A 20108-nucleotide genomic window follows, 5' to 3' on the forward strand; every position below is an offset into this window, starting at 1 on the left:
GAAATCCTAGATTAAAGTTCAAAATGAAAATTGAACAACAACGACTACTACGACTACTACTACTACTACTACTACTACTACTACTACAAGCGTTTGTGAAACATAGTGATGCATTCTAATTGTATCAGAATTTAACAATCTTGTTAATGAATCTAACAATCGATTAGTGATTGACTTTAAAAAAAAAAAAAAAAAAAAAAAAACAATATAGTGACATTCCTGCCAGAATAATGAACTGTTCTAAAATTGCACAGATTGAAAATGAAATCTATTTCAAATTCTACAATGAGTCATTAATTACACTAACAATAAGTAATCGTATCATTGTCTGGTTTCTTGTGATGGCGTAGTCCATTTTTGTAAAAAATCGGAAGTTCCCACTTTGTTTTTGCGTGCTACTTCCGGTCAGCTGGACGCGTAGCAGTGAAAGGCCTTCACGTAGTTCTTTATCGTCATTTTGGAGAGCATTATTTGTTTCCTTGGCTGCGCCATGGATTCTGGAGACGGAGGTAACGTCTATTGCTTTTCTAAACGAATGCTGTATGTGTAGAATCAACTGCACTAAACCCACAGCAAAATAATTATAACCTTATCCTCCTGAACTAGCTAGTAGCGTTCGATAGCTAGCCTGCTAGCGTGATGAATGTGCAGCGCTAATTACCTCTTAAGAAGAAAATAAATAAATAAAAAAGCTCCCCTCTGTGACATAGTTACTTGCTCAGAAAAAAAATCACCTTACGTGATTTGTTGGAATGTTCTGTTTTATTGATGTTGTTTTACCTGTCATTATAAACGTTTGCTGACTTGGGCATGACTTTTTTTCTCTCTCTCTTTCTCCCAGTCACAATTGTGCTAATAGCGCTTTTTGCACATTTAAATGTTTGTGTCAATTTTTTTTGTGCTTACTTTTATTGTCATGTACTGTTTGAAAATGCATTTAAACTTTAAAATGAATGTTGCCCTTCAAATCCGTCATCAATAGGAATAAACAAAGTGATGTTGATAAAGTTATTCTATATACGTTGTCAACAATTCTGTTAATGGTCTTTGTTATCTGTAAAGGGCGAGGGGGCTGGATGTCTAAGCCAGAGCAGCTGCAGAAAAACAAGAGGACTATGAATATATTTCAGCAAGAGAAGCTGATAGCTGAGAAAAAGAAGGAGATTGAAGCCAGAATGGCAGAGAAAGCCCGGATGACTTCACAAAACTCTAGCAAAACGGTGTCTCCAAGGTAAGTGTATGCTGTGTATATGCTGTTTTTGTATGAGCTGATGACCATGCCTTTTAGTCACTTTATAACATAGGTTATCCGCACCCCATAGTTCCCTGTCAGTCAACACTGTGATTTGTGTCAGTTCTTCTCCAAGCCTTCAAGACGGTTCCTCCAACAAGTTTGTCAATGACGGAAGCTTCTTACAACAGTTCATGAAGATGCAGAAGGAAAAATCCAACAACGGGACTGGTTAGTGTGTTCTTTTTCAAAAGTCATATGCACATGGTGTTGCCATGTGCGAAGCGTACATTATACTTGCAAAGATGAGGAGTGACGTGGTCTGAGCAGCTGGAAGACACAACCATGGCTACGCTCTTGTCGTTTTAACTCAGTGTGAAAACTTTTTTTGGCTTATTGCAGTAAACCTTCAGTTTCAGGTCAGTTTGGAAATTTTATTGAACACATTAAAAACAATAAAATAGAATCTAGGCAGAATTAGGAATTATCAGCACAAACAAAACAACATCAGCAAAAACAAATAACAATCAAAAACCCATACTTCTGTTTGAAGTCACTGTATAATTAAACCGCATGTTCAAAGGGTATTGGAAGAAGTTGTGAGGAACTTTTCTAGTCTACCCCTTTTTTCCATCTGCTTTTAGTATTCAGTGCAAAAAATCAAAGAGCTAATTAACCTTGCACAAGAAGCATTACATGATTTACGAGTCCATAGGCGCATTAGTCAAAGTCAAATCAGCTCATACATCTTTGACAGATGGGCTGTTTGCAAAAGGTCAAGGTTTTGCAAGAGGTTGTCTAATTGTACGAGGACAATACTTCCACCTTGACTGACTGATAAATGTTTGGTTGCCTCATTATCCTGTGCAAAAACATTAAACAGTTTTCTTAGCTCTGTGCCACACATAAAATTGTTGTTTTTCTTCCCAATGTAGGTTCAACAACTGAAGCTAAAATGTCCTCAGCTCCAGCAACACCCTTTGGAGGAAACACCCAGCAAAAAAAGAGCATTTTAATTGGCAAGCGGCCTGGGCTTGGAGTCACTAGCATGTTAAGTCAGTTCAAAAACTACTCGCAGACCAAGAAGAACCCTGTTCTCAGTCAGAGGCCCAGTGTGTTTTCCTCTCCAGATGATGACGATGAGGAAGACGATAATGATTACTCCAAATTCTTAGCAATAAAAGGTAATTCATGGCCTTTGCTTGTTCTTGTCTCTCTGGAGAACTCCTTGGCTCGGACATTTCAGTGCATCATCTGCTGACTCCAGTCACAAATTTGCCTAGGTGTATTTAAAGCAAATGTACTTATAGCCTGCTTAAAGTCTCTCCTCCAGAGGATTCAGACACCAAACTTATTATCGACAAGATGGCTTCTTTTGTGGCTGAGGGAGGACCTGAGCTGGAGAAAAGAGCCCAGGAGGACTATAAAGACAACCCTGTATTTTCGTAAGCTGTGGTAGAAGCAGGTGCAACATTTCAATCACTCAAACTTTGTGTCTCTTTGAATTCAACCTTTACTTTCTCTTCTTACACTCCAAGGTTCTTGTATGATAAAGGCAGCATGGAGTATCTCTACTACAAAAGAAAAGTTGCAGAGTTGAGGAGAAATTTTCCAAGTTGTGAGGAAACATCAGAGCATGGTGAGTTCAGCACATCTCCTTTCCACGTTCAGATGCACAGAAATACTTAATGTTATTATGTATGTTATTGGAAAGTTTAACATGCCGAGCCTTTAAACACTGACATAATGGCCGTGTAAAAAAGAAATGATGTGGTTAAGGACGGGGAGAAGTGCTAATGAGATGTGTGTGCACCAGGATTTTAAGTTTTGATTATGCATTTAGTGTTTCTCTAATGAAGAGGCACTCCTAAACCTAAACTTGGTCTCACTGTTGTACCGTGGTTCCGAACTCTTCAGACTACAGTATTGGAAACACAGGACTATTAAGTTTTAATTGTAATTTTGAGTTTTAAACTTACTGGCATCATAATTTAGGTACCTTCTCCATAAACCTGGCTCATGTAATGATATTAAAGTACAGGTTGTAGTGTTTGAATATGCACAGATTTTGAAATGAGTATGCTGTTATGATGCAGTTATGGTCTTCATTGATTGGTTTTTAAAGCAACGCATCCATACATTTACCCATTCATCAGCCATGTCATCCCCCTTGCTCCTCCTTCCTCTCCTTATCCTCTATTGGCTCTAGACTGTTGGTGTATGAGGGCCAGTTGAGTACGGTACAGTAATAGAGTGTGATTTGAGTGCCAGTACTGATAGGCTGCTTAAAGTCTCCCCCCCAGTGGACGCTGAAACCCAGCAGGTTGTTGAAAAGGTGGCCAGATTTGTTGTGGAGGGTGGTCCTGAGATTGAGGCAACCACTATCGAGTGCAACAGAGACAACCCCGCCTTCAGGTCTGTCGCCGCAGATGTGCCTGTTCTCATCCTAGTGTGTCTTTCACCGCTGACATTAACTGCCGTTCCCCTATCAGTTTTTTGTATGACGACCAAAGTCCGGCCTATCGCCTCTATCAGCGAAAAGTGCAGGAGTATCGCGCTGCAGGCTCCAAGACCTCGTCCCTGCCGGCAGCAGGGATAGCAAACCTCCGGCAAGCAGCCACACCGCAAGTCCACACAGCTGTGAACGCCGGCTCCTCTCCCCACAGCACAGAAGCAGAAAACCCTCCTGTGAAACGCAAAAGAAAGAGTCGATGGGGATCCGAGGATGAAAGAGTGGAGTTACCAATTCCTCAGGTCGTTGCTCCACCTGACAATGATGTTCCCGACCCAGATGCGGCAGCTCTCACTGGTGAATTGATAAAGATTCTATTATTGTAATTGTTTATTTAATTAATAAAAGGCACCGTTTATTTTAACATGTTTTTTTTCCATTGTCACTCTCAGCCCAGGAGCTAAGGGGTCTTGGCTATAAGAAAGGGAAACCTCTTGGTCTGGTTGGAGTGACAGAGTTGTCTGAGGACCAAAAGAAACAACTAAAAGAACAACAAGAGGTATTGATGAGCACTTATTGTTGAACAGCACATGTACGCACATACTGTAGATACAGTGAGTGAGTGTAATTGTAATGTTTTCTAACATTCTTTGTAGATGCAAGAAATGTATGAAATGATTATGAAGCACAAGCGTGCAATGGCAGATATGCAGATGATATGGGAAAAGGCCATAAGAGACCACCAACATGAGTATGACAGTGATGAAGAGGTGGATGAGAGGGCCGGCACCTGGGAGCATCGCCTCCGAAAGATGGAGATGGAAAAGACGCGCGGTAAGGCTTGGCCTTCTGCTCCCAAGATTGCACTCAGTCCTGCAAACTCGGGTCTTATGAAATACACTAGAGGTGGTTGCTGCAATACTGAAAACAAAGTCATGTTTGTGTTTCTCCAGAGTGGGCAGAATCTTTGACAGAATTGGGCAAAGGCAAACACTTTATTGGCGACTTTCTGCCGCCTGAAGAGCTGGACAAGTTCATGGAGACCTTCAAGGCGCTCAAAGTGAGTCTTTTCCTTCCAGCGCATGTTAGAAACTCACCGATGGGTACAAATTGAGACTCGGTCTGTTACACTAATACTGTTAATGTGATTACTAGGCACCGATCATATCGCCTATATCAGATCGTATCAATCATTTTTTGAAATGTTTGTGATCGGGCGTCGTCATAAATCTCCGATCAATGACGTCATGGTCGTGTTGAAACTTTTTTAATCCGTCTCATTTACTCCAAAGTAGTTACACAGCATCAACATGTTTATTTGTTTTTATCTGAGAGCTAATGATTCATGATTCTAAAAACTTCATTTTCGTCTTCGTGCCTCTTCCTGTTTTGAGTACTGTCGCTATGTGACGGACAATAAAGTTTCTTTGAATCTTCACAACATCCATGGGCGACACAAACAAACATGTCGGAAGTGTGGGAGTTTTTCAAAGTGAGAGAAACAGACACAGCACAAGCTATATGCAATATAGGCAACGCTACAGTACCTCGCGGGGGAACATCGGCAAAAAATTTCAACACGACAAATTTAATCAGGCACTTGGAAAAGATACACACGGAGGAGCACGTCGAGTTCAGGAAACGCAGCGTGGAGAAGGAAAAGAAAAGCAAACTCTGAAACGGATGCTATAGCAAACAACTTTAGACAGTGCTCGTCCGTATAGTCGGGAAAATGAGAAGGCAAGGGGTGAACATAAACAAGTCATTTAAATATTGCTCCTCGCGTGATCGCATCGGTGATCGGTTTATTTAAACTCACTGATCGGTGATCGGCACAAAAGTCGTGATGGTGTAAAGCTGAGTGATTACTTAACAAGGACATGAAAAATGAAATCTGAAATACCAATAGGCATTTGCAACAAGACAAAATGACATGTTTAGAATAGAAAACGGTCTTTAGCCTGAATGTCAAACTTTGTTTCTCTTGACTTGCAGGAAGGACGAGACCCAGACTACTCAGAATACAAAGAGTTTAAACTGACGGTGGAGAATCTGGGCTTCCAAATGCTTATGAAGATGGGCTGGAAGGAGGGTGAAGGCCTTGGCAGTGAAGGACAGGGAATCAAGGCTCCTGTGAACAAGTCAGTGCAATAAACCAAACTGCTGGGTGGGGGGAACTCGAGGTTTCTTCCTCAGGGATCCTTGAAGAGTAGTGGAGCAGCTGCATTTCCTGTGTCATTCCATATGGACGCTGCCCGCAGAGCGTGTGGTATAGAATAATAATCAATGCAGAGACGGGATGCCCTGAATGAAATCATGGAGAAGGGTGTTTCAGTGTTGTACCTGGAACCCTGTGCTCTTCCTGAAGAGACGCTGATCGTGAGTTGTTGTCACTGCAGGGGAAACACGGCCATGAACGGAGCAGGTCTCGGGATCGACCGGCCAGCCGAGCTCTCGAAGAACGACGATGAATACGACGCATACAGAAAGAGAATGATGCTCGCTTACCGCTTCAGGCCCAACCCGCTGGTAACAACTGTTGCACTCCTACAATGTTGGCATTTTAAACTTTTTTTTTATTGTTTCCTTTGCCCCATTTAAGTCTGACTGTGTCTCCTGTTGTTTCCACAGAATAATCCACGGAGGCCGTATTACTGACGTCGAGGACCTTTTTTTTTTTTTTTATCAGTCCCAAAAGAACCGTTTCCTACAGCGACCACAACTCAACTTGGCTGTGAATAATAGACTTGCTTCCTTTCAGGCTTTTTTTGTTTGTTCCCCTTTGTTCATCTCTCTTCTATCCCCAGCTGATGTTGCATCGTCATCTAGGTAACAAAGTTTAGTCCACGGGCATTGAAACTGCTGCATTACCTCTGTCACCATGCAATGAATCACTCTGCTCCCTGACATCATATTCATCATCGTTGACAATAAATAAATACAAAAAAGACCTTTTCAAAATATGGTCTGCAACGTGGTGTGTTTTCATTACATATGCATTATTTGCTGCTCACAAGATGCTCAGTTTATGATAAACAACTGGCATTTTCACCAGCAGCGGCTCACTGGGCACTTGGCTCAGTCAGTGAAATTGGACCTTCAACTCGCTGTCCTGCTGCTTGGGAGGGGGCTGTCGCACAGGATAAATATAACTCTCAGAGCCCTGCTGACGGCCAAGTCAAAAGAGAAGCAACACAGACTACAAGAATTATGGCAAAAGTTTAAGGTGAATTTTATGCCCCGGGGGAGGGGGGGTTATTTACCTACCTTGATTAAGCCCATATTTAAAATTTTGAAAAGCATTGCAGATGTAGTGAACATTTCATGAGTGAGTCCCCTTCACCCTCCCCTCACCCAAGTGTACAATTGTAAAAATGTATATGCAATACGATTTTCATTGAAAGAGAGAAAAATAGCTGAAGGAAATGCCAATGCAATTAGAAGTGGGCGGCACCGTCATAAAAGGAAGGAATGTGAGGCGTGGATCGAATACGTCCATGTTTTCACACTGTAAAGGTGTTGTTGAGAATTAGGGGGTGGGACTTCGACGTAAACATACCATCGCAAAAAAAAAAAATGTATTTATGTATATTGTGTGCAAATCTTTTAAATGAGAAATACCCCAATTCGAATAGCCAATTACGAGGTTTCGCTTGAAATCGTTATCGAGAACACATCATGGACCTCGGGTTCGAATGAGTTGGGAGGAAAATAAAAGTTTGATTTGACGCATTAACATATGGGCTGCCTGTCAACGCGAGTTGGGGGGAGGTAAACAAGATGGCGACAACCTGAGTGGCAACAGAAGGAGTCAGAAAATTGGACTGATAATCTTAATTGACTTGCATTAAGTGTTTATTTCGTAAGGCACGACCGAAGCAAGGGGGTAAATCTCACCGAGGAAGGACATTCACCTGGACCGAGGTGAGATTCGTAAAGTTTGGTATTTGGCTTTATTTCGCGAGCTAGCCAGCGGTTTACGTCGGTATCTGCGCGTTAGCCGACGCAACTCCGGCTAGCGCGCGTTAGCTTGCTATGTGCTTGCCACTCTGGTGGTGTCAATTTGGAGCTGATGTTGATAGTTGATGCCAGGTGCGCATTAATGTAGTGCATTTACAGAACAGTTACTGCTTAACATTTTTACCTCTCCGCTACGGTGTCAATAAATGAGATGAAGTTGGCGAGCACTGATGCTAATCTTAACGACAGGCGAAGTTGGTTAGCTAGCGCTGCACAACCACCTTTGGCTATAGTTTCTGTGACGACGTTTTGGCCATTCTACCCAGTTTGCCGCCGTGCGTCCCCATTCACAGTGTATATATTGCTGTCATCTATCCTCAGGTTTTGAGAGTTTATGCCTGTTATGCTGGCCGACAGTGTGCATGTCGAGGGGCCACAGAGTGACAGTTTTATGTTGCAAGCTAACATAGTTAATTCAAGGAATGCTCTTACCGCACCGCGACGTGGTTATCAGATAAAAATGCGTGTTTTAAACTGAGCGTGTTTTTTGTTAGGCGTCCATCTCTTCTATTATCTATTCTATGAGCACATTACTTGGAGTGTTTCAAACGTTTCTTGCACGTTCGTCAGTTAATGTGAAAAGTCAAAGGGAGGCTGGAAGGGAGAGTTTTGCAGTTGGCTGTGGCTGTTGGGAGTAGATCTTTTAGCAAAGGAGTGTAACCTTGTGGAAAGTGAATCATGCTATGCTCACTTACGGATTGTTCTCTCTCTCTCTCTCTCTCTCTCTCTCTCTCTCTCTCTCTCTCTTCCATAGGCTCCATGCTGTAGGAACTTGTGTGGCATGGGAGTCCCCGCTTGAAGACGGTTTCGCATACAGTGCATGGCCCTTCAGCCTCCAGGAGCTGCTGTGTGGCTGATCACCTGCCGTCGGATATAATCCATCTTTTACACACGCACCTATGCATCTCGAAAATGATTGATCTGGGGAGCAAGAACCTCTGACAATGATGCTGTTCCCTGTTGCTTTAAAGCCGGATTGGCTGCCTCTAATCAAGGCTCAACGGTATTAAATCCATACAAAGGGACGGTCTGAGTGCAAGTGTGAGCAACGTCATTTTAACATCAGAACGGTCTTCAGCTGCACGTCACACACATACACACCCAATGCACAGTACAGAGCACTAACTCAGCACTAGACCAGTTTACCCCCCCACCACCACCACCTTTGCATCTGTTGAGCCCTAATGTTTACAAGTTGGGATTTATCCCCCCCCGCCTCCCATAGTTATCGAGCCTTATACCTCCCTCCTCCACGCTCAGTGTTTAGCAAAAATATCCACAGTCAAGCTTGTGGAATTTAAGTCCATAACTCGGAGGCGAAAGGTTACCGCTGGATTATCCTCCAGAGACTATTTGAACAGCGGCCACCAAAGCATCAGTCATGAGTGCCGGTGAGCTGCATCATCTGGACTATTTAAATGAAAATGAACTGATGGAGATGGATACGTTCATTCACCGCATTGACTCGACGGAGGTGATCTACCAGCCGCGACGGAAGAGGGCCAAGCTCATAGGAAAGTACCTGATGGGGGACCTGCTGGGGGAGGGCTCTTACGGCAAAGTGAAGGAGATGCTGGACTCAGAGACACTTTGTCGCCGAGCTGTAAAAATACTGAAGAAAAAGAAGCTGAGGAGGATTCCCAATGGAGAAGCCAATGTGAAAAAGTAAGTGGATTTTTAAATGTTGCTGCCAACTTGCTTGCACAGTAGTCTACAGGTTAGTTCACGTCATTTACACAACTAACCAGTAGTTTAAAATACTTCAACCCTTTCTCACACAGGACTTATTGCTTGCCAGAATACTGTTGATTTTGTGCAAATAACTCGAAGACTTTATGATCAGATGGGGGAAAAAACTTTGACTTCATTGTGTTTCTTTGTTCTTTACCGGGCTTCAAGTTGATTTGACAGCAGCATTATCACTTGTAGCTGGTATCCTGGTCCTCCAAGAATGCCAGACAAAAGCCAACAATTCCCCAAATTCCACTTTTAAAATGGTCTGCGTGTCTTGTTTGATAACAAAAACACATAATCTGATCACTGGCACACGACGTGATGGCACACAAGAAATCAATTATTAAAGGGAGCAAAGATCAAAACTGTAAACTAGGGCAACAATTCAGTGCCCTTTTTTATGTTGTTTCTTTCTCTCACATGTTTTGCCTGAGAGGCTCTTCGGTTTTAATCACACACTGGTTTATTAAATATTACTCCAGACTTGTGCTGCAGGCTGAAGCTAATTTTAGATGAATCCCTGGAAAATGAGGAGAAAGTCGTTCACCCAGAGGTACAATTGCTGCTGTTCAAAGCTCGTTAAGTGAGAACATGGGAGAATATTCAACCATTGTGGAAATATGCACCTCTTTTGCAACCTCATTTAAAAAAATCATCAGTTGTCACATTGTTGCAGGGATGAGTTCCATGATGTCTGGTTGTGACCCAGCAGGCTGCACTTCAGCCAAGTCTCTGCAGCTGGTCACCGCGCTGAGGTGCAGACAGTCCTGAGTCCGGTTGAACTTTTTGGCCTTCATTCTCCACGTCCTGCTGCGGTGTCGGCCGCCAGTCACGCACTCTGCAAACCTGACAAATGCAGCCAACGTCTGTGCGTCACACGATGGGCCCCGATTTGTCTGTTGCAGGGGACGCCGCCCTGTCAGGTGTCGGCACAGCACCAAACAGCTTTGTCACGTTGGCATCCCACAAGGAAAACTGAAACAGAGATGGAATTCTGTGTGATGTTGCCTCGCCTGTGGAGGCCGAGCCGAGGCCCCGTGGTCTGTAAATACCAGAGTAGTTCTTCAGTTCAGTCTGCCTGTCCCGAGCCTGGCGCCCTCTCCTTTGACAGGTGGGCCTGGGAACGGGCCGGGTCATACAGGTGTTGATTGAGCAAACCGACTCTCGTTTCCCCGGCAACAATCCGGGAATCAATCGCCCTCGTTTGGAACGACAAGAGCGCACGTGGGCACCCGCATGCTGCGACGCGGCCGAGCACAGTGCAGATTGTGTGTGTGTGTGTGTGTGTGTGTGTGTGTGTGTGTGTGTGTGTGTGTGTGTGTGTGTGTGTGTGTGTGTGTGTGTGTGTGTGTGTGTGTCGCTGGGCGCAGAGGGCGTCATGTGCCAGCTCATCTGCCGGTGTCGCTTGTCCCTGATAAATACGCCTCGTCGATGAAGTCCAACTGTGCCGGCAACATATTCTGCCTCCGTGCTGCCGGCACCGCCAGAGTGGCGCTGCTCACCGTGGAGGATGGGAACCACAGCGGCGTCTTCTTAGATTTACTGGTCTCTGACTGAAGAGGCTGATCGACAGAGTTCAGAGACAACATTGCTTGCGTACAGCGTTGGACAGGCACCACTGGTTTATCAGAGACATGGTCTCTGTCTGATTGGTGTGCCTCGCAGACAGGCAGGCAGATGAGTGGCAACATTCCAGTGTGTAATTGTGAGGGGGAGTGTTTCCTGTTCGTAGCTGTGGGCTTCACTTGCTCAGCGTCACTGTGCTCACTCACAGCTCTGTGATGAATGTTGACTCTCCTGGGTGTTGCTGCCATGTGGCAATTATTACTTCCCTCCAACTCTCCCTCTTATTCACCTCTGAGTCTGCTTCGTGACCTGATTTATTCTTTATTTGCCTGCTTCCTCTGACAGAAGTCATCTCAGTACCTAAGGACGTGCCAGTGTATTATAAAGTTCTGCTCTGCAGTGCATGATGAAGAATAGAGGTAGACTTTGACTGGTTTTTAAATGATGCATCACTGTCTCATGTCGTCTCTTGTGTCTTTATTCTAGGGAAATACAGCTGCTAAGAAGACTCCAACACAAAAATGTCATTCAGTTGGTTGATGTTCTCTACAACGAAGAGAAGCAGAAAATATATCCTTGCCCGATCAATGTGTGCGCTGTCAATCCTTTGGTTTTAAACTGCAACATTTATTTATTGTTTATTTAGTTATTATTTATTCAAGCACCTTTCTAAAAGCATGTACATATTTGATTCGTGTAAAGACCCTTGACTCCCAACTCACGTATATGGTGATGGAGTATTGCGTTTGTGGGATGCAGGAAATGTTGGACAGCGTCCCAGAGAAAAGGTTTCCAGTATTTCAAGCTCACGGGTAAGTCGTCCAGGTTGTTCTTCGCTCGCCACGCTTTTTAGTCTCCCGGCTATATTTACTCTCAGCCTCCACCAAGTGGTTTCTCAAGCCTAAGTTTAGATCCACGACTGCAGGGCTACAGTAACTGACCAGAGATCTGGTTGGTGTCTGGCTACCGCTGTAAGCCTCAGACTGATGCATTGTTTGATCTGCCTGTTGCCAAGAACATGTTTTCGACTTTGCTTCTTTTAATCTTCTCTCTCTCTCTCTCTCTCTCTCTCTCTCTCTCTCTCTCTCTCTCTCTCCCTCTCCCCCCCCCCCCCCCACTTCTCCCAGGTACTTTTGCCAACTTATAGATGGCCTTGAATATTTGCACAGCCAGGGAATCGTTCACAAAGACATTAAACCAGGGAATCTGCTGCTGACCACAGACGGGGCCCTTAAAATCTCTGACCTGGGAGTAGCAGAGGTGAGCTCAGAGTGAAGCACTGTGTAGTTGACTCACCAGCGCCAGGATCATATTTATATCTATTGAACACAGCCACCAGAATCCTGCGGATATGATTAACTCAAAGATACCTCTGAGAAACAGATGGAGTCGTATGGGAAAAAGCTTTGGCACTTCTGACAATTTGCACTCTTTTCAATTAAAAGTCATTGCTTGTTTGGATCTGCAACCTCATTTTAATCCCTCAATCAACTGATGGGCACAGTAATATTTCAGTCATGAAATTGTCTTTATTATATTAACAGAAAATGTGTGATGTGCATCAAAACAAATTTGGGCCCCAACAGAAAAATGACATCAGAATTTAGCAGAGCCTTCTTTTGCAAAAATGGCCGCCTCCAGACTTTTGGTGTAGCCTGTACTGTGTGTCTGGATTCTGCGTGAAGGTGTGTTGGACCAATGCTCCTTCCAAAACCTCTCCAGTTCCATTGGGTTTGATGGTGGCTGAGGATGGACAGCCCGCTTCAAAACATCCCACAGGTTGTCAATAGTTGCGTTTCCGTCACCCCTAGGATTGCGCAAAACTTGGATATCGCGATTAAAAACTGGTCATGCAAACAGGTCCACTTTAACTTCTACTTTATTATTGGCAAGAATCTGCTAATATTGAATGGAATCCACGCACCCCTCAACTCCAACAAGATTCCCAGTGCTGGCCACACAGCATGATGGAACCTCCACCAAATGATACTGTCAGGCCACAGCGCCTTCTTCTAAAATGAAGCTGCTTTGTCCAACTGTGTGTTTCTGTGTACCCGGGGCGACTTCCTCTGCATCACTCTCCCGTCCGTACTGCTTCCCCTGGTGCAGAGTCCTCTGTGCTGTTTAACAATACACAGTGGCACCATATGCAGCAAGATGACCTTGTCGGTCTTTGGTGGTGGTCTGTGGGTTGTGTCAGGCCATCCTCGCCATCCTTTGCCTTTCTGATATTTTTCTTGGCCTGCCACTTCTGGCCTAAAAAGGAACGGTGCCTGTGGCCGTCCATTTCCTCACTGTGCTCCTCACAATGGAAACTGACAGCTCAACTCCCTGAGATCCTTCCCTGAAACCATACTGCTGCTGAACTATACTTGTTTCCAGGTCATTTGAGAGTTGTTTTTAGGCCTCCATGTTGCCACTCTGCAGAGGAGACTCAACGAGAACAACCAACTTGCAACTGGCCGCCTTAAATAGCTTCTCTCACGATTGAATGCACCTGTCTATTAAGAGCAAAGTTTGATTAGGCCATCACACACCTTTTGTGTTCCAGTTTCTCACTATTAAGTAATTGCAGGTATTCAAATGAACAGAATGACAACAGTCCCCAAATGTTTGCACTTGTGCATAAATTTACAAAGTAAAACAGTGGAAATTGTCAGTGGTGCCCAAACATTGTTGCATGACTGTTCCCAGCGTTTGAGTCTGAGATTTTATTCTTCATAGTAATTCTACTTCTACATGTACATGTACATGTTCAGTCCCTCATTGTTTTGTCTCTGCACTCTTTCAGGCCCTTCATCCATTTGCAGAAGACGACACATGTCGCACCAGTCAGGGCTCTCCGGCCTTCCAGCCTCCAGAAATTGCCAACGGACTGGACACCTTTTCAGGGTTTAAAGTGGACATTTGGTCTGCTGGAGTAACACTGTGAGTCACCCAGCAGGCTCTTACTCCTCTCACTCCATCCGCCTCAAAATTCATGGCAGCACACAGCATTTTAATCGACTGCGCTCTCCGCCCGGTGGCCACTGCATTGCGCTTCGCTGGATGTTAACTTCTGCTTCCGTCCTTTCAGATACAACATTACGACGAGTCTTTACCCGTTCGAGGGAGACAACATTTATAAGCTATTTGAGAACATCGGAAAAGGGGATTACAGCGTTCCTGAGGAGTGTGGGCCCCTGCTGTCGGACCTGCTGAGAGGTGAGCTGCATGCACCACGTCAGACTGCTGCCTTGCGTTTGAAAAGCTCATGTTGGGTTATGATGGGAGTTTTCCCAAAGCACCTGCAGATTGACACATTCATCAACAGTTAATGCTTCCAAGCTGCCACAAAATGTAAAAAAAAAAATTAATAATTATAAAAAGTTGTTTATGCATACCTTGGTATCAATACAGCCAGGATGCCTGGTGCTGGTAAATGTTAAGCACTTGCGCCCTGCTGTTTTGCGTGCGTCCAGTAGGGGGTGCCCCAACTTTGGAAGTGGCCGCAGCTTCTCAGCATGCGAGTCTTCTTCAAACAGTAGAAATCCCTCCAAGTGTTTGACGTAGGTTCCATCGACGTGACGCCAGCAGCGGCACACTGAACACCTCGCTGTCAGGCGGTGCTTTCTCACGGAGGACAGGTGGGGTTTTTCTTTCCTGAAAACGGAAAAAAGCAAGGGTGCCTTTTACAATGAAGCAAGCAGTGGTGTTTGCGATTTCATTGAATTAGCTTTTAATGAAGCTGAATAATGGGTACCTTAGCTCATTATTAGTCATAGCCTGTGATTATCAACCACTGTATTAGGAAATACACAAGCACCTATGTATGGGCAAGCAAACATTTACCCATTGAAGGCAAAAAACATTCCTGTCTTACTCAGCTGCTCATCAATGGCTCCATTCTCCATTTTAATGCGAGTGTGTAACATCTGCGTGTGATGACGCAGCACCTATGCGATAGTCAGACCTTAATTACATGGTCTAAAATAAGCCGGGTGCCACAAAAGGTGTCCTTCAGGCAGCGCAGCACTACTATCAGCACTCTTGCACACTGCCCCTCTCTCTGCCTGCTGGGAGACAATTACATTATTCGGTCTGGATGGGCACTGCATCACTGCTGCCTTATCACAATGACTCTCTACTCTTCATCACATCCACTCACATTATGGTAATTAAGGGACAAAATCTTCTTTACATTGGTGCAGCTCCTCTGCTGCTTTTCTTGCCATCATCGTGTTTTACCTCTTTGACTCCTCGAGGTTTATACTTAATATACCTGCGCTGATTCATGTTCCTTGAATGAGTTTGCGTGTCTGCTGCTGGTCTCCCAGTTTTATGAGAAATACTTGTGACCAAAAGCAGGTCTGAAACAATTTATTTCAAACTTTTTGTCCTTTTCTTTTCTTTTTAGGAATGCTAGAGTACGACCCTGCGAAGAGATTCTCCATACAGAATATAAGACAACACAAGTAAGTGAAGTCAAACATGGCATTCATTAGTCCCACTGATTGCCATGTCCCGATGTGTACTCCGCTTCCAATGCATCCCCAATCATTCAGCATTGACTGAAACTAAGTCTGTGTCTATGAGAGTTTTTGAAGTGATCAGGCAACAGACAGACTGACCCGTCGATGGTCCCTCTGCCCGTCTGTTCCAGCTGGGTGCGAAAGAAACACCCTCCGACAGAGCCCCCTGTGCCCATCCCTGCCAACGCGGAGAGCAGAGACCCTTGGCGGAGTATGACGGTGGTTCCTTACCTGGAGGATTTGCACGGATACGCGGAGGAGGATGACGACGAGCTCTATGATGGAGAGGATGAGATCATATACACTCAGGACTTCACAGTGCCAGGTGAGAGCTGCTGTCACCACTCGCCCTCGTTCCTTTAAGGAATGGCAGTGAAGACAGCAAACCTCACTGCTTGCAAGTTGCCCAAACATCAACTGCAGTTTTAAGCTGAAACCTCAGGTCTAAAATGTCTGTTAATAAAATGACATCCACTTCTAATGAGCCTCCCCAAAGCCCATTTGGTCTAGAGCTTCTTTCTTTTGGTAATCTTTAGGCTCTGTTGAAGAATTGAGTCGTTTGGTCAGCTTTAGATTTCAAGAAGGACCGTCGTCGATATCGCTGCAAGGTCATTACATCTGACTAAAGCTATGTGGTCATTACCAGGAGATAATCAGTCTACCAATCAATTGAGGCATCGCAGTTTCTCAGCTCTTCTATAGGCCAGTCTCAGAGAAAATGTTGTTTCCAGTCTGACTGAGGTGCTCAAGCCTTCACTCCAGTGTTTTGGGGATTTGGAGATACTTGAGATAATGAGGGCATCTCCACGTCGTCGCAGTTTTTCCAAACTCCCCTTTTATTTCCGCTAGAATTCAAATCCTTCATCCGTTGCTAGGCAACAAGCGGGCAATGATGCAGGAAGGAGTGCCGGGTATCTCGAAGTGATGCCCCACATAAAAACCAAATGGAGCTGCAGAATGTGAATGAAGTGATCTAAAAATAGGCAGCTCGAAGTGGTTTGTGAGTGGGAGTATGAATGGTTTTTTCAGGGTTCACACCCACATCCTGCGCACTGCCTCTCATTTGGTGCCCCACATAAATGAAAAGGTGTCGGGTGACATAGAAAATAGGTGTTTCTCGTGATGTTTCCGCCCTTGACACCTTGTTTGTGTCAGTGTTGTCTTCGACATTTGAAATGTGGGGACTACAACATGCTGTCTCACCACGAGATGCTGCTAAATCTTATACACTGGCCTTTTAACTGAGCTGTCAATGGACTCCTCTCCAATTAATTGTATTAATAAAAGTTTTTTTTGTCATTCAAATGCAACAAAATAAGTCATTGAGAGCAATGCTCTTGACGACAGAGGGACTCCCGTTTCCAGCCATTATTCATCTGCCAGTTATTTTAATCTTGTGGCTAATGAGTGCCTGCTTTTCTCAGGGCAAGTGGCTGAAGACGATGGAGATCAAGGGCAGGGTGACCACAGTCCAGCTCTCGCCAAACCAGTCTGTGTCAATGGGACGGAGCCAGGGTCTCTGAATAACAAGGCCAAAGCCGAGCGCCGATCCTCCTCCTCATCCAACCCCTCGCGTAAAGGAGTCTCCACAGCCAGCAAGATCCGCAAGCTCTCCACCTGCAAGCAGCAGTGACCCTCTTATCCCCTCCAGAAAGAGCCCACCTGGTAAGTATGCGGACCATTAATGAATATGGAAACTGGTAATGAGATTCACAAGTGCTCAGAGGACAGGTCTTCGTAGTGCAGGAGGAAGGCAACCAACCCAGTGAAGGGTGCATTAGAGGCAGAGCTCAGTAAGAGAAAGGAGAGGGGAGGGGGGAGCTTTGTGTTGATATTCAGAGAGCAGAGCTCTGACTCACCACCACTCCCAAGGCAAACACACAGGCACTTTCCAATACAGTTGGCAAAATGGAGCAGGACTGGTTCAGGCACGGCTGATCACGGAAAGCCTCCGACTCTGAGAGCCAAATAAATAGACTGTCCCCAAAGATACAGAGTGACCTCTCCATCCTACACTGGACAGCTTCATTCTTATCATTCAGATGCCATATCCAGAACTGCGTATTTTAGCAAAACTCTTTCACTTCTCTCTCTTCACTTCATTTCTGGAAGATCGTTGACAGGATTGAGGAACTTGCTCCTGTTTGAAAACACTGGATAAGTGAATTATATTATATGGGACCTTATTTATAAATATAAAATAACACATTATGGCATCAGCTTTTATTGTGATCCTCCTTCGCAGTCTGTCTTGCATTGTTTCATAATGCACTCCGCCCTCCGCGGCAGCCAGACATTCTGGCGTACAAGCTTTGTAAATTTAGCCAGTGAGTGCCCTCGCTAGCTTCGCAGGTTTGTCCTCCTCCTCCTCCTCTTCCTGTTCCCACCTACAGTTTGCTGTTTGAATCTCTGGCGCACTCGCACAGACACTTGGTGAGGCTGTTTGCCATGGCTGCAATGCAGAGGAGATGCTGTGTGTTAATTTGTTCTAGGGATGAGTCACCCAGGATAAGATGCGGAGGGCTTTGGGATGTTCAGCTCTCATCCACAACAACCCTCAATTGGTGCCTTTTTAGTTTTTATGATATTGTTCACTTCGACTATCCACACGTTCTCCTCCATCTGTGTCCCACACAGGTTTGATCCCCTCCCTCTCTCCCTCCATCCCTCCGTGTCTGGAGAGAAAACCTGCTGACGTTAAAGCCCCGCCCACACCTCCCAGATCACCAGCCTGCGGTCTTTTCGAAGAAGCTGATTGAGTGACAAGAAGGAGGACAGCATGAAATGTTTTGAGTTTTTTTTTTTTCTCCAAGACTGATGCGCCAGCTGTGAAGATGTTTTTGTTGTTTTTTTTCCTTCTGGTCACATCCTCTCATTCAACTGTGTCATCTCCCTCCCCTTTCCATCTTGCCAAGTGTTACACCAGACAATAGGACCACCACCACCACCATCGTTGACCATGTACCTCCCCTCTGCACCTCTCTGTTACCTTTGACAAGCTTTGTTTTTACAATTCCCAAATGGTCGTTTTTAAGACACATTAGCTATGTTTCCATCCACCTGTCAATGGAATTATCTGAATATCGCTACAAAATTTTAATGTCAATAAAGTCACAAATAATTTTTACAAAAAAAACACCCTATGTATTGACGTCATAGGCTGTTATGCGTTCCCATTGGTGTATGAGCCAGATTTCTTGCATTGTAGCTTTTTCCATTCTTTTGTTTTGTTTTGCTTTGTTTTGCTTTGTTTTTCTTGTTTAGTTTTGTTTTGCACTGTGTCGCAAAACCAAATGTGCACAAGCCGAGCTGCTGGAGTCGTTCCCGGGTAACCACGGAGCGTTAGCGCTTTGGCAAAAAAAAAAAAAGGGATGGCCTTCACCAACAAACGGTAAATATTGCAGAAGTCATAATAGTGCTGGTGTGGCAGCTATTGGCGACACACCAAGCCTTGCTGATGTTGCAGATACACACCGGGGTTGACTGAGGGTTCGGGAACAACAGCACTCTGGGAACTGGCGGTTGAAAGACTCTTCACCAGTGTGACATCTGTCCATCTGTCCTTCAAGCCGGCCATGTTTCGAAAGGCCAGAAACACCAAGCGGAACTGTCGTAAAACGGCCCGATGTACAAACACGATTGCCATTCACGTTTAGAACTGTTTCCATCATTGTTTGTCGCTCCAGCTTTTATTTTATTGTAATTTTTTTTTAGTCGACTTTTACTATTTACATAAGGCACTTTTATTCGACACAACCTAATGCGCTTAAAACCCTGTGGATGGAAACATGGTTATTGTGAGGTGTTTCAAAAAAAAAAAGGTTACAGAGGGAAAGGGATGACAAAAGTTATCAATAAGCCTATATTTAGACCTATGATGAGAATAACGGTAGAAATGTAAACCACCGACATTTAAAAAAAATAAAAAATAAAAAAAAGAACCCTGCATGCTGTACAGTGCTGGAAGAAAGGGAAAGTGCTCCGTTTGCAGACGGACTGGCTGACTGGATCCTTGACGTGTTGGGAAATTTCAATTTAGGTTATCTCTCTTTTTTTTTCCAATAAATATTTTTTAATTATTATTTATATAAAACTTGTCCCAAACAGGCTGTTTTGTTTGACTTTCTTTTTTCTGTTTATTGTGCATCTCGGTGGTTTATCTCCTCGTCATTCACCCTCTCTTTCTCTGCGACTTCTTTCTAGCCGTCCCTCACGTTTGACACTCGCTTGTCTGAGTCAGACAGCGAGGTTCTATCGGGAACAGAAGCAGTGCCGCCGTAATCACCGCAGCCGGCAGTTCTCTCCAGCGATGCTTTGTTGTGCTGATCACATCAGCACCATCCCTCCCACCATTACCTCCACCACCTCTCCCATGCAGCCAGGCCCCATCATCAGCCCCTCGCTGGGAATAGATCAGAGAGCAGGTGAGTCACAGCTCGCAGCGAGAGAGGGATGGAGGGAGGGTGGAAGGAAGGGGGAGGGTGGTTTCTATCACGTCAGCAAGGTCGGAGGCAAGGCTTTCTGCTCAGCAAGAAACATGACAAGAGCTGCGGCTAGAATGGAGCAAAGTCTCACATTGGCTGGAACATTTCCT

At 44.7% G+C, this 20108-nt stretch overlaps 2 protein-coding genes and 1 long non-coding RNA gene across 4 annotated transcripts; 2 read left to right on the forward strand and 1 right to left on the reverse strand.

Annotated features, from left to right (window-relative positions):
• The first annotated feature begins 172 nt into the window (after window positions 1–172).
• Window positions 173–6651, forward strand: sugp1 (SURP and G patch domain containing 1). 2 transcript variants are annotated; one of them, XM_076021177.1, is made up of 14 exons: window positions 173–509; window positions 1063–1231; window positions 1323–1462; window positions 2167–2415; window positions 2553–2676; window positions 2770–2870; window positions 3523–3646; window positions 3724–4040; window positions 4136–4242; window positions 4340–4517; window positions 4637–4743; window positions 5679–5824; window positions 6083–6212; window positions 6315–6651. In XM_076021177.1, exons 1-14 carry the CDS (start codon window positions 491–493, stop codon window positions 6339–6341), a joined length of 1938 nt encoding a protein of 645 aa, XP_075877292.1. In that variant the 5' UTR covers window positions 173–490; the 3' UTR covers window positions 6342–6651. The 2 variants fall into 2 exon arrangements, with proteins under 2 accessions (XP_075877292.1, XP_075877293.1); XM_076021178.1 differs by having other exon boundaries at window positions 1356–1462.
• On the reverse strand, window positions 4358–5685 carry LOC142885075 (uncharacterized). The gene is made up of 2 exons (XR_012926239.1): window positions 5553–5685; window positions 4358–4834 (listed from the first exon to the last, which is right to left on the reverse strand). It is a non-coding gene; the product is annotated as an uncharacterized LOC142885075 (long non-coding RNA).
• Window positions 6652–7315: 664 nt separating the features above from the next.
• Window positions 7316–18570, forward strand: stk11 (serine/threonine kinase 11). The gene is made up of 11 exons (XM_076021179.1): window positions 7316–7607; window positions 8458–9368; window positions 11490–11573; window positions 11726–11815; window positions 12131–12263; window positions 13795–13931; window positions 14080–14207; window positions 15400–15457; window positions 15646–15839; window positions 16939–17179; window positions 18152–18570. Exons 2-10 carry the CDS (start codon window positions 9085–9087, stop codon window positions 17145–17147), a joined length of 1317 nt encoding a protein of 438 aa, XP_075877294.1. The 5' UTR covers window positions 7316–7607; window positions 8458–9084; the 3' UTR covers window positions 17148–17179; window positions 18152–18570.
• The last annotated feature ends 1538 nt before the right edge of the window (window positions 18571–20108 follow it).

The sequence above is a fragment of the Nelusetta ayraudi genome, unplaced genomic scaffold, assembly GCF_046127955.1.
Source record: "Nelusetta ayraudi isolate G7.1 ecotype Tasmania unplaced genomic scaffold, CSIRO-AGI_Nayr_v1 ptg000011l, whole genome shotgun sequence".
Taxonomy (NCBI): domain Eukaryota; kingdom Metazoa; phylum Chordata; class Actinopteri; order Tetraodontiformes; family Monacanthidae; genus Nelusetta; species Nelusetta ayraudi.

Coding starts and splice junctions, on each gene's coding strand:
- stk11 (XM_076021179.1), top strand. CDS start 9,085: ATGAGTGCCGGTGAGCTGCATCATCTGGACTATTTAAATGAAAATGAA. Junction 11,574..11,725: donor AACGAAGAGAAGCAGAAAAT/ATATCCTTGCCC, acceptor CTCCCAACTCAC/GTATATGGTGATGGAGTATT. Junction 14,208..15,399: donor GCTGTCGGACCTGCTGAGAG/GTGAGCTGCATG, acceptor TTTTCTTTTTAG/GAATGCTAGAGTACGACCCT.
- sugp1 (XM_076021177.1), top strand. Junction 2,871..3,522: donor TGAGGAAACATCAGAGCATG/GTGAGTTCAGCA, acceptor GGCTGCTTAAAG/TCTCCCCCCCAGTGGACGCT. Junction 4,744..5,678: donor AGACCTTCAAGGCGCTCAAA/GTGAGTCTTTTC, acceptor CTTGACTTGCAG/GAAGGACGAGACCCAGACTA.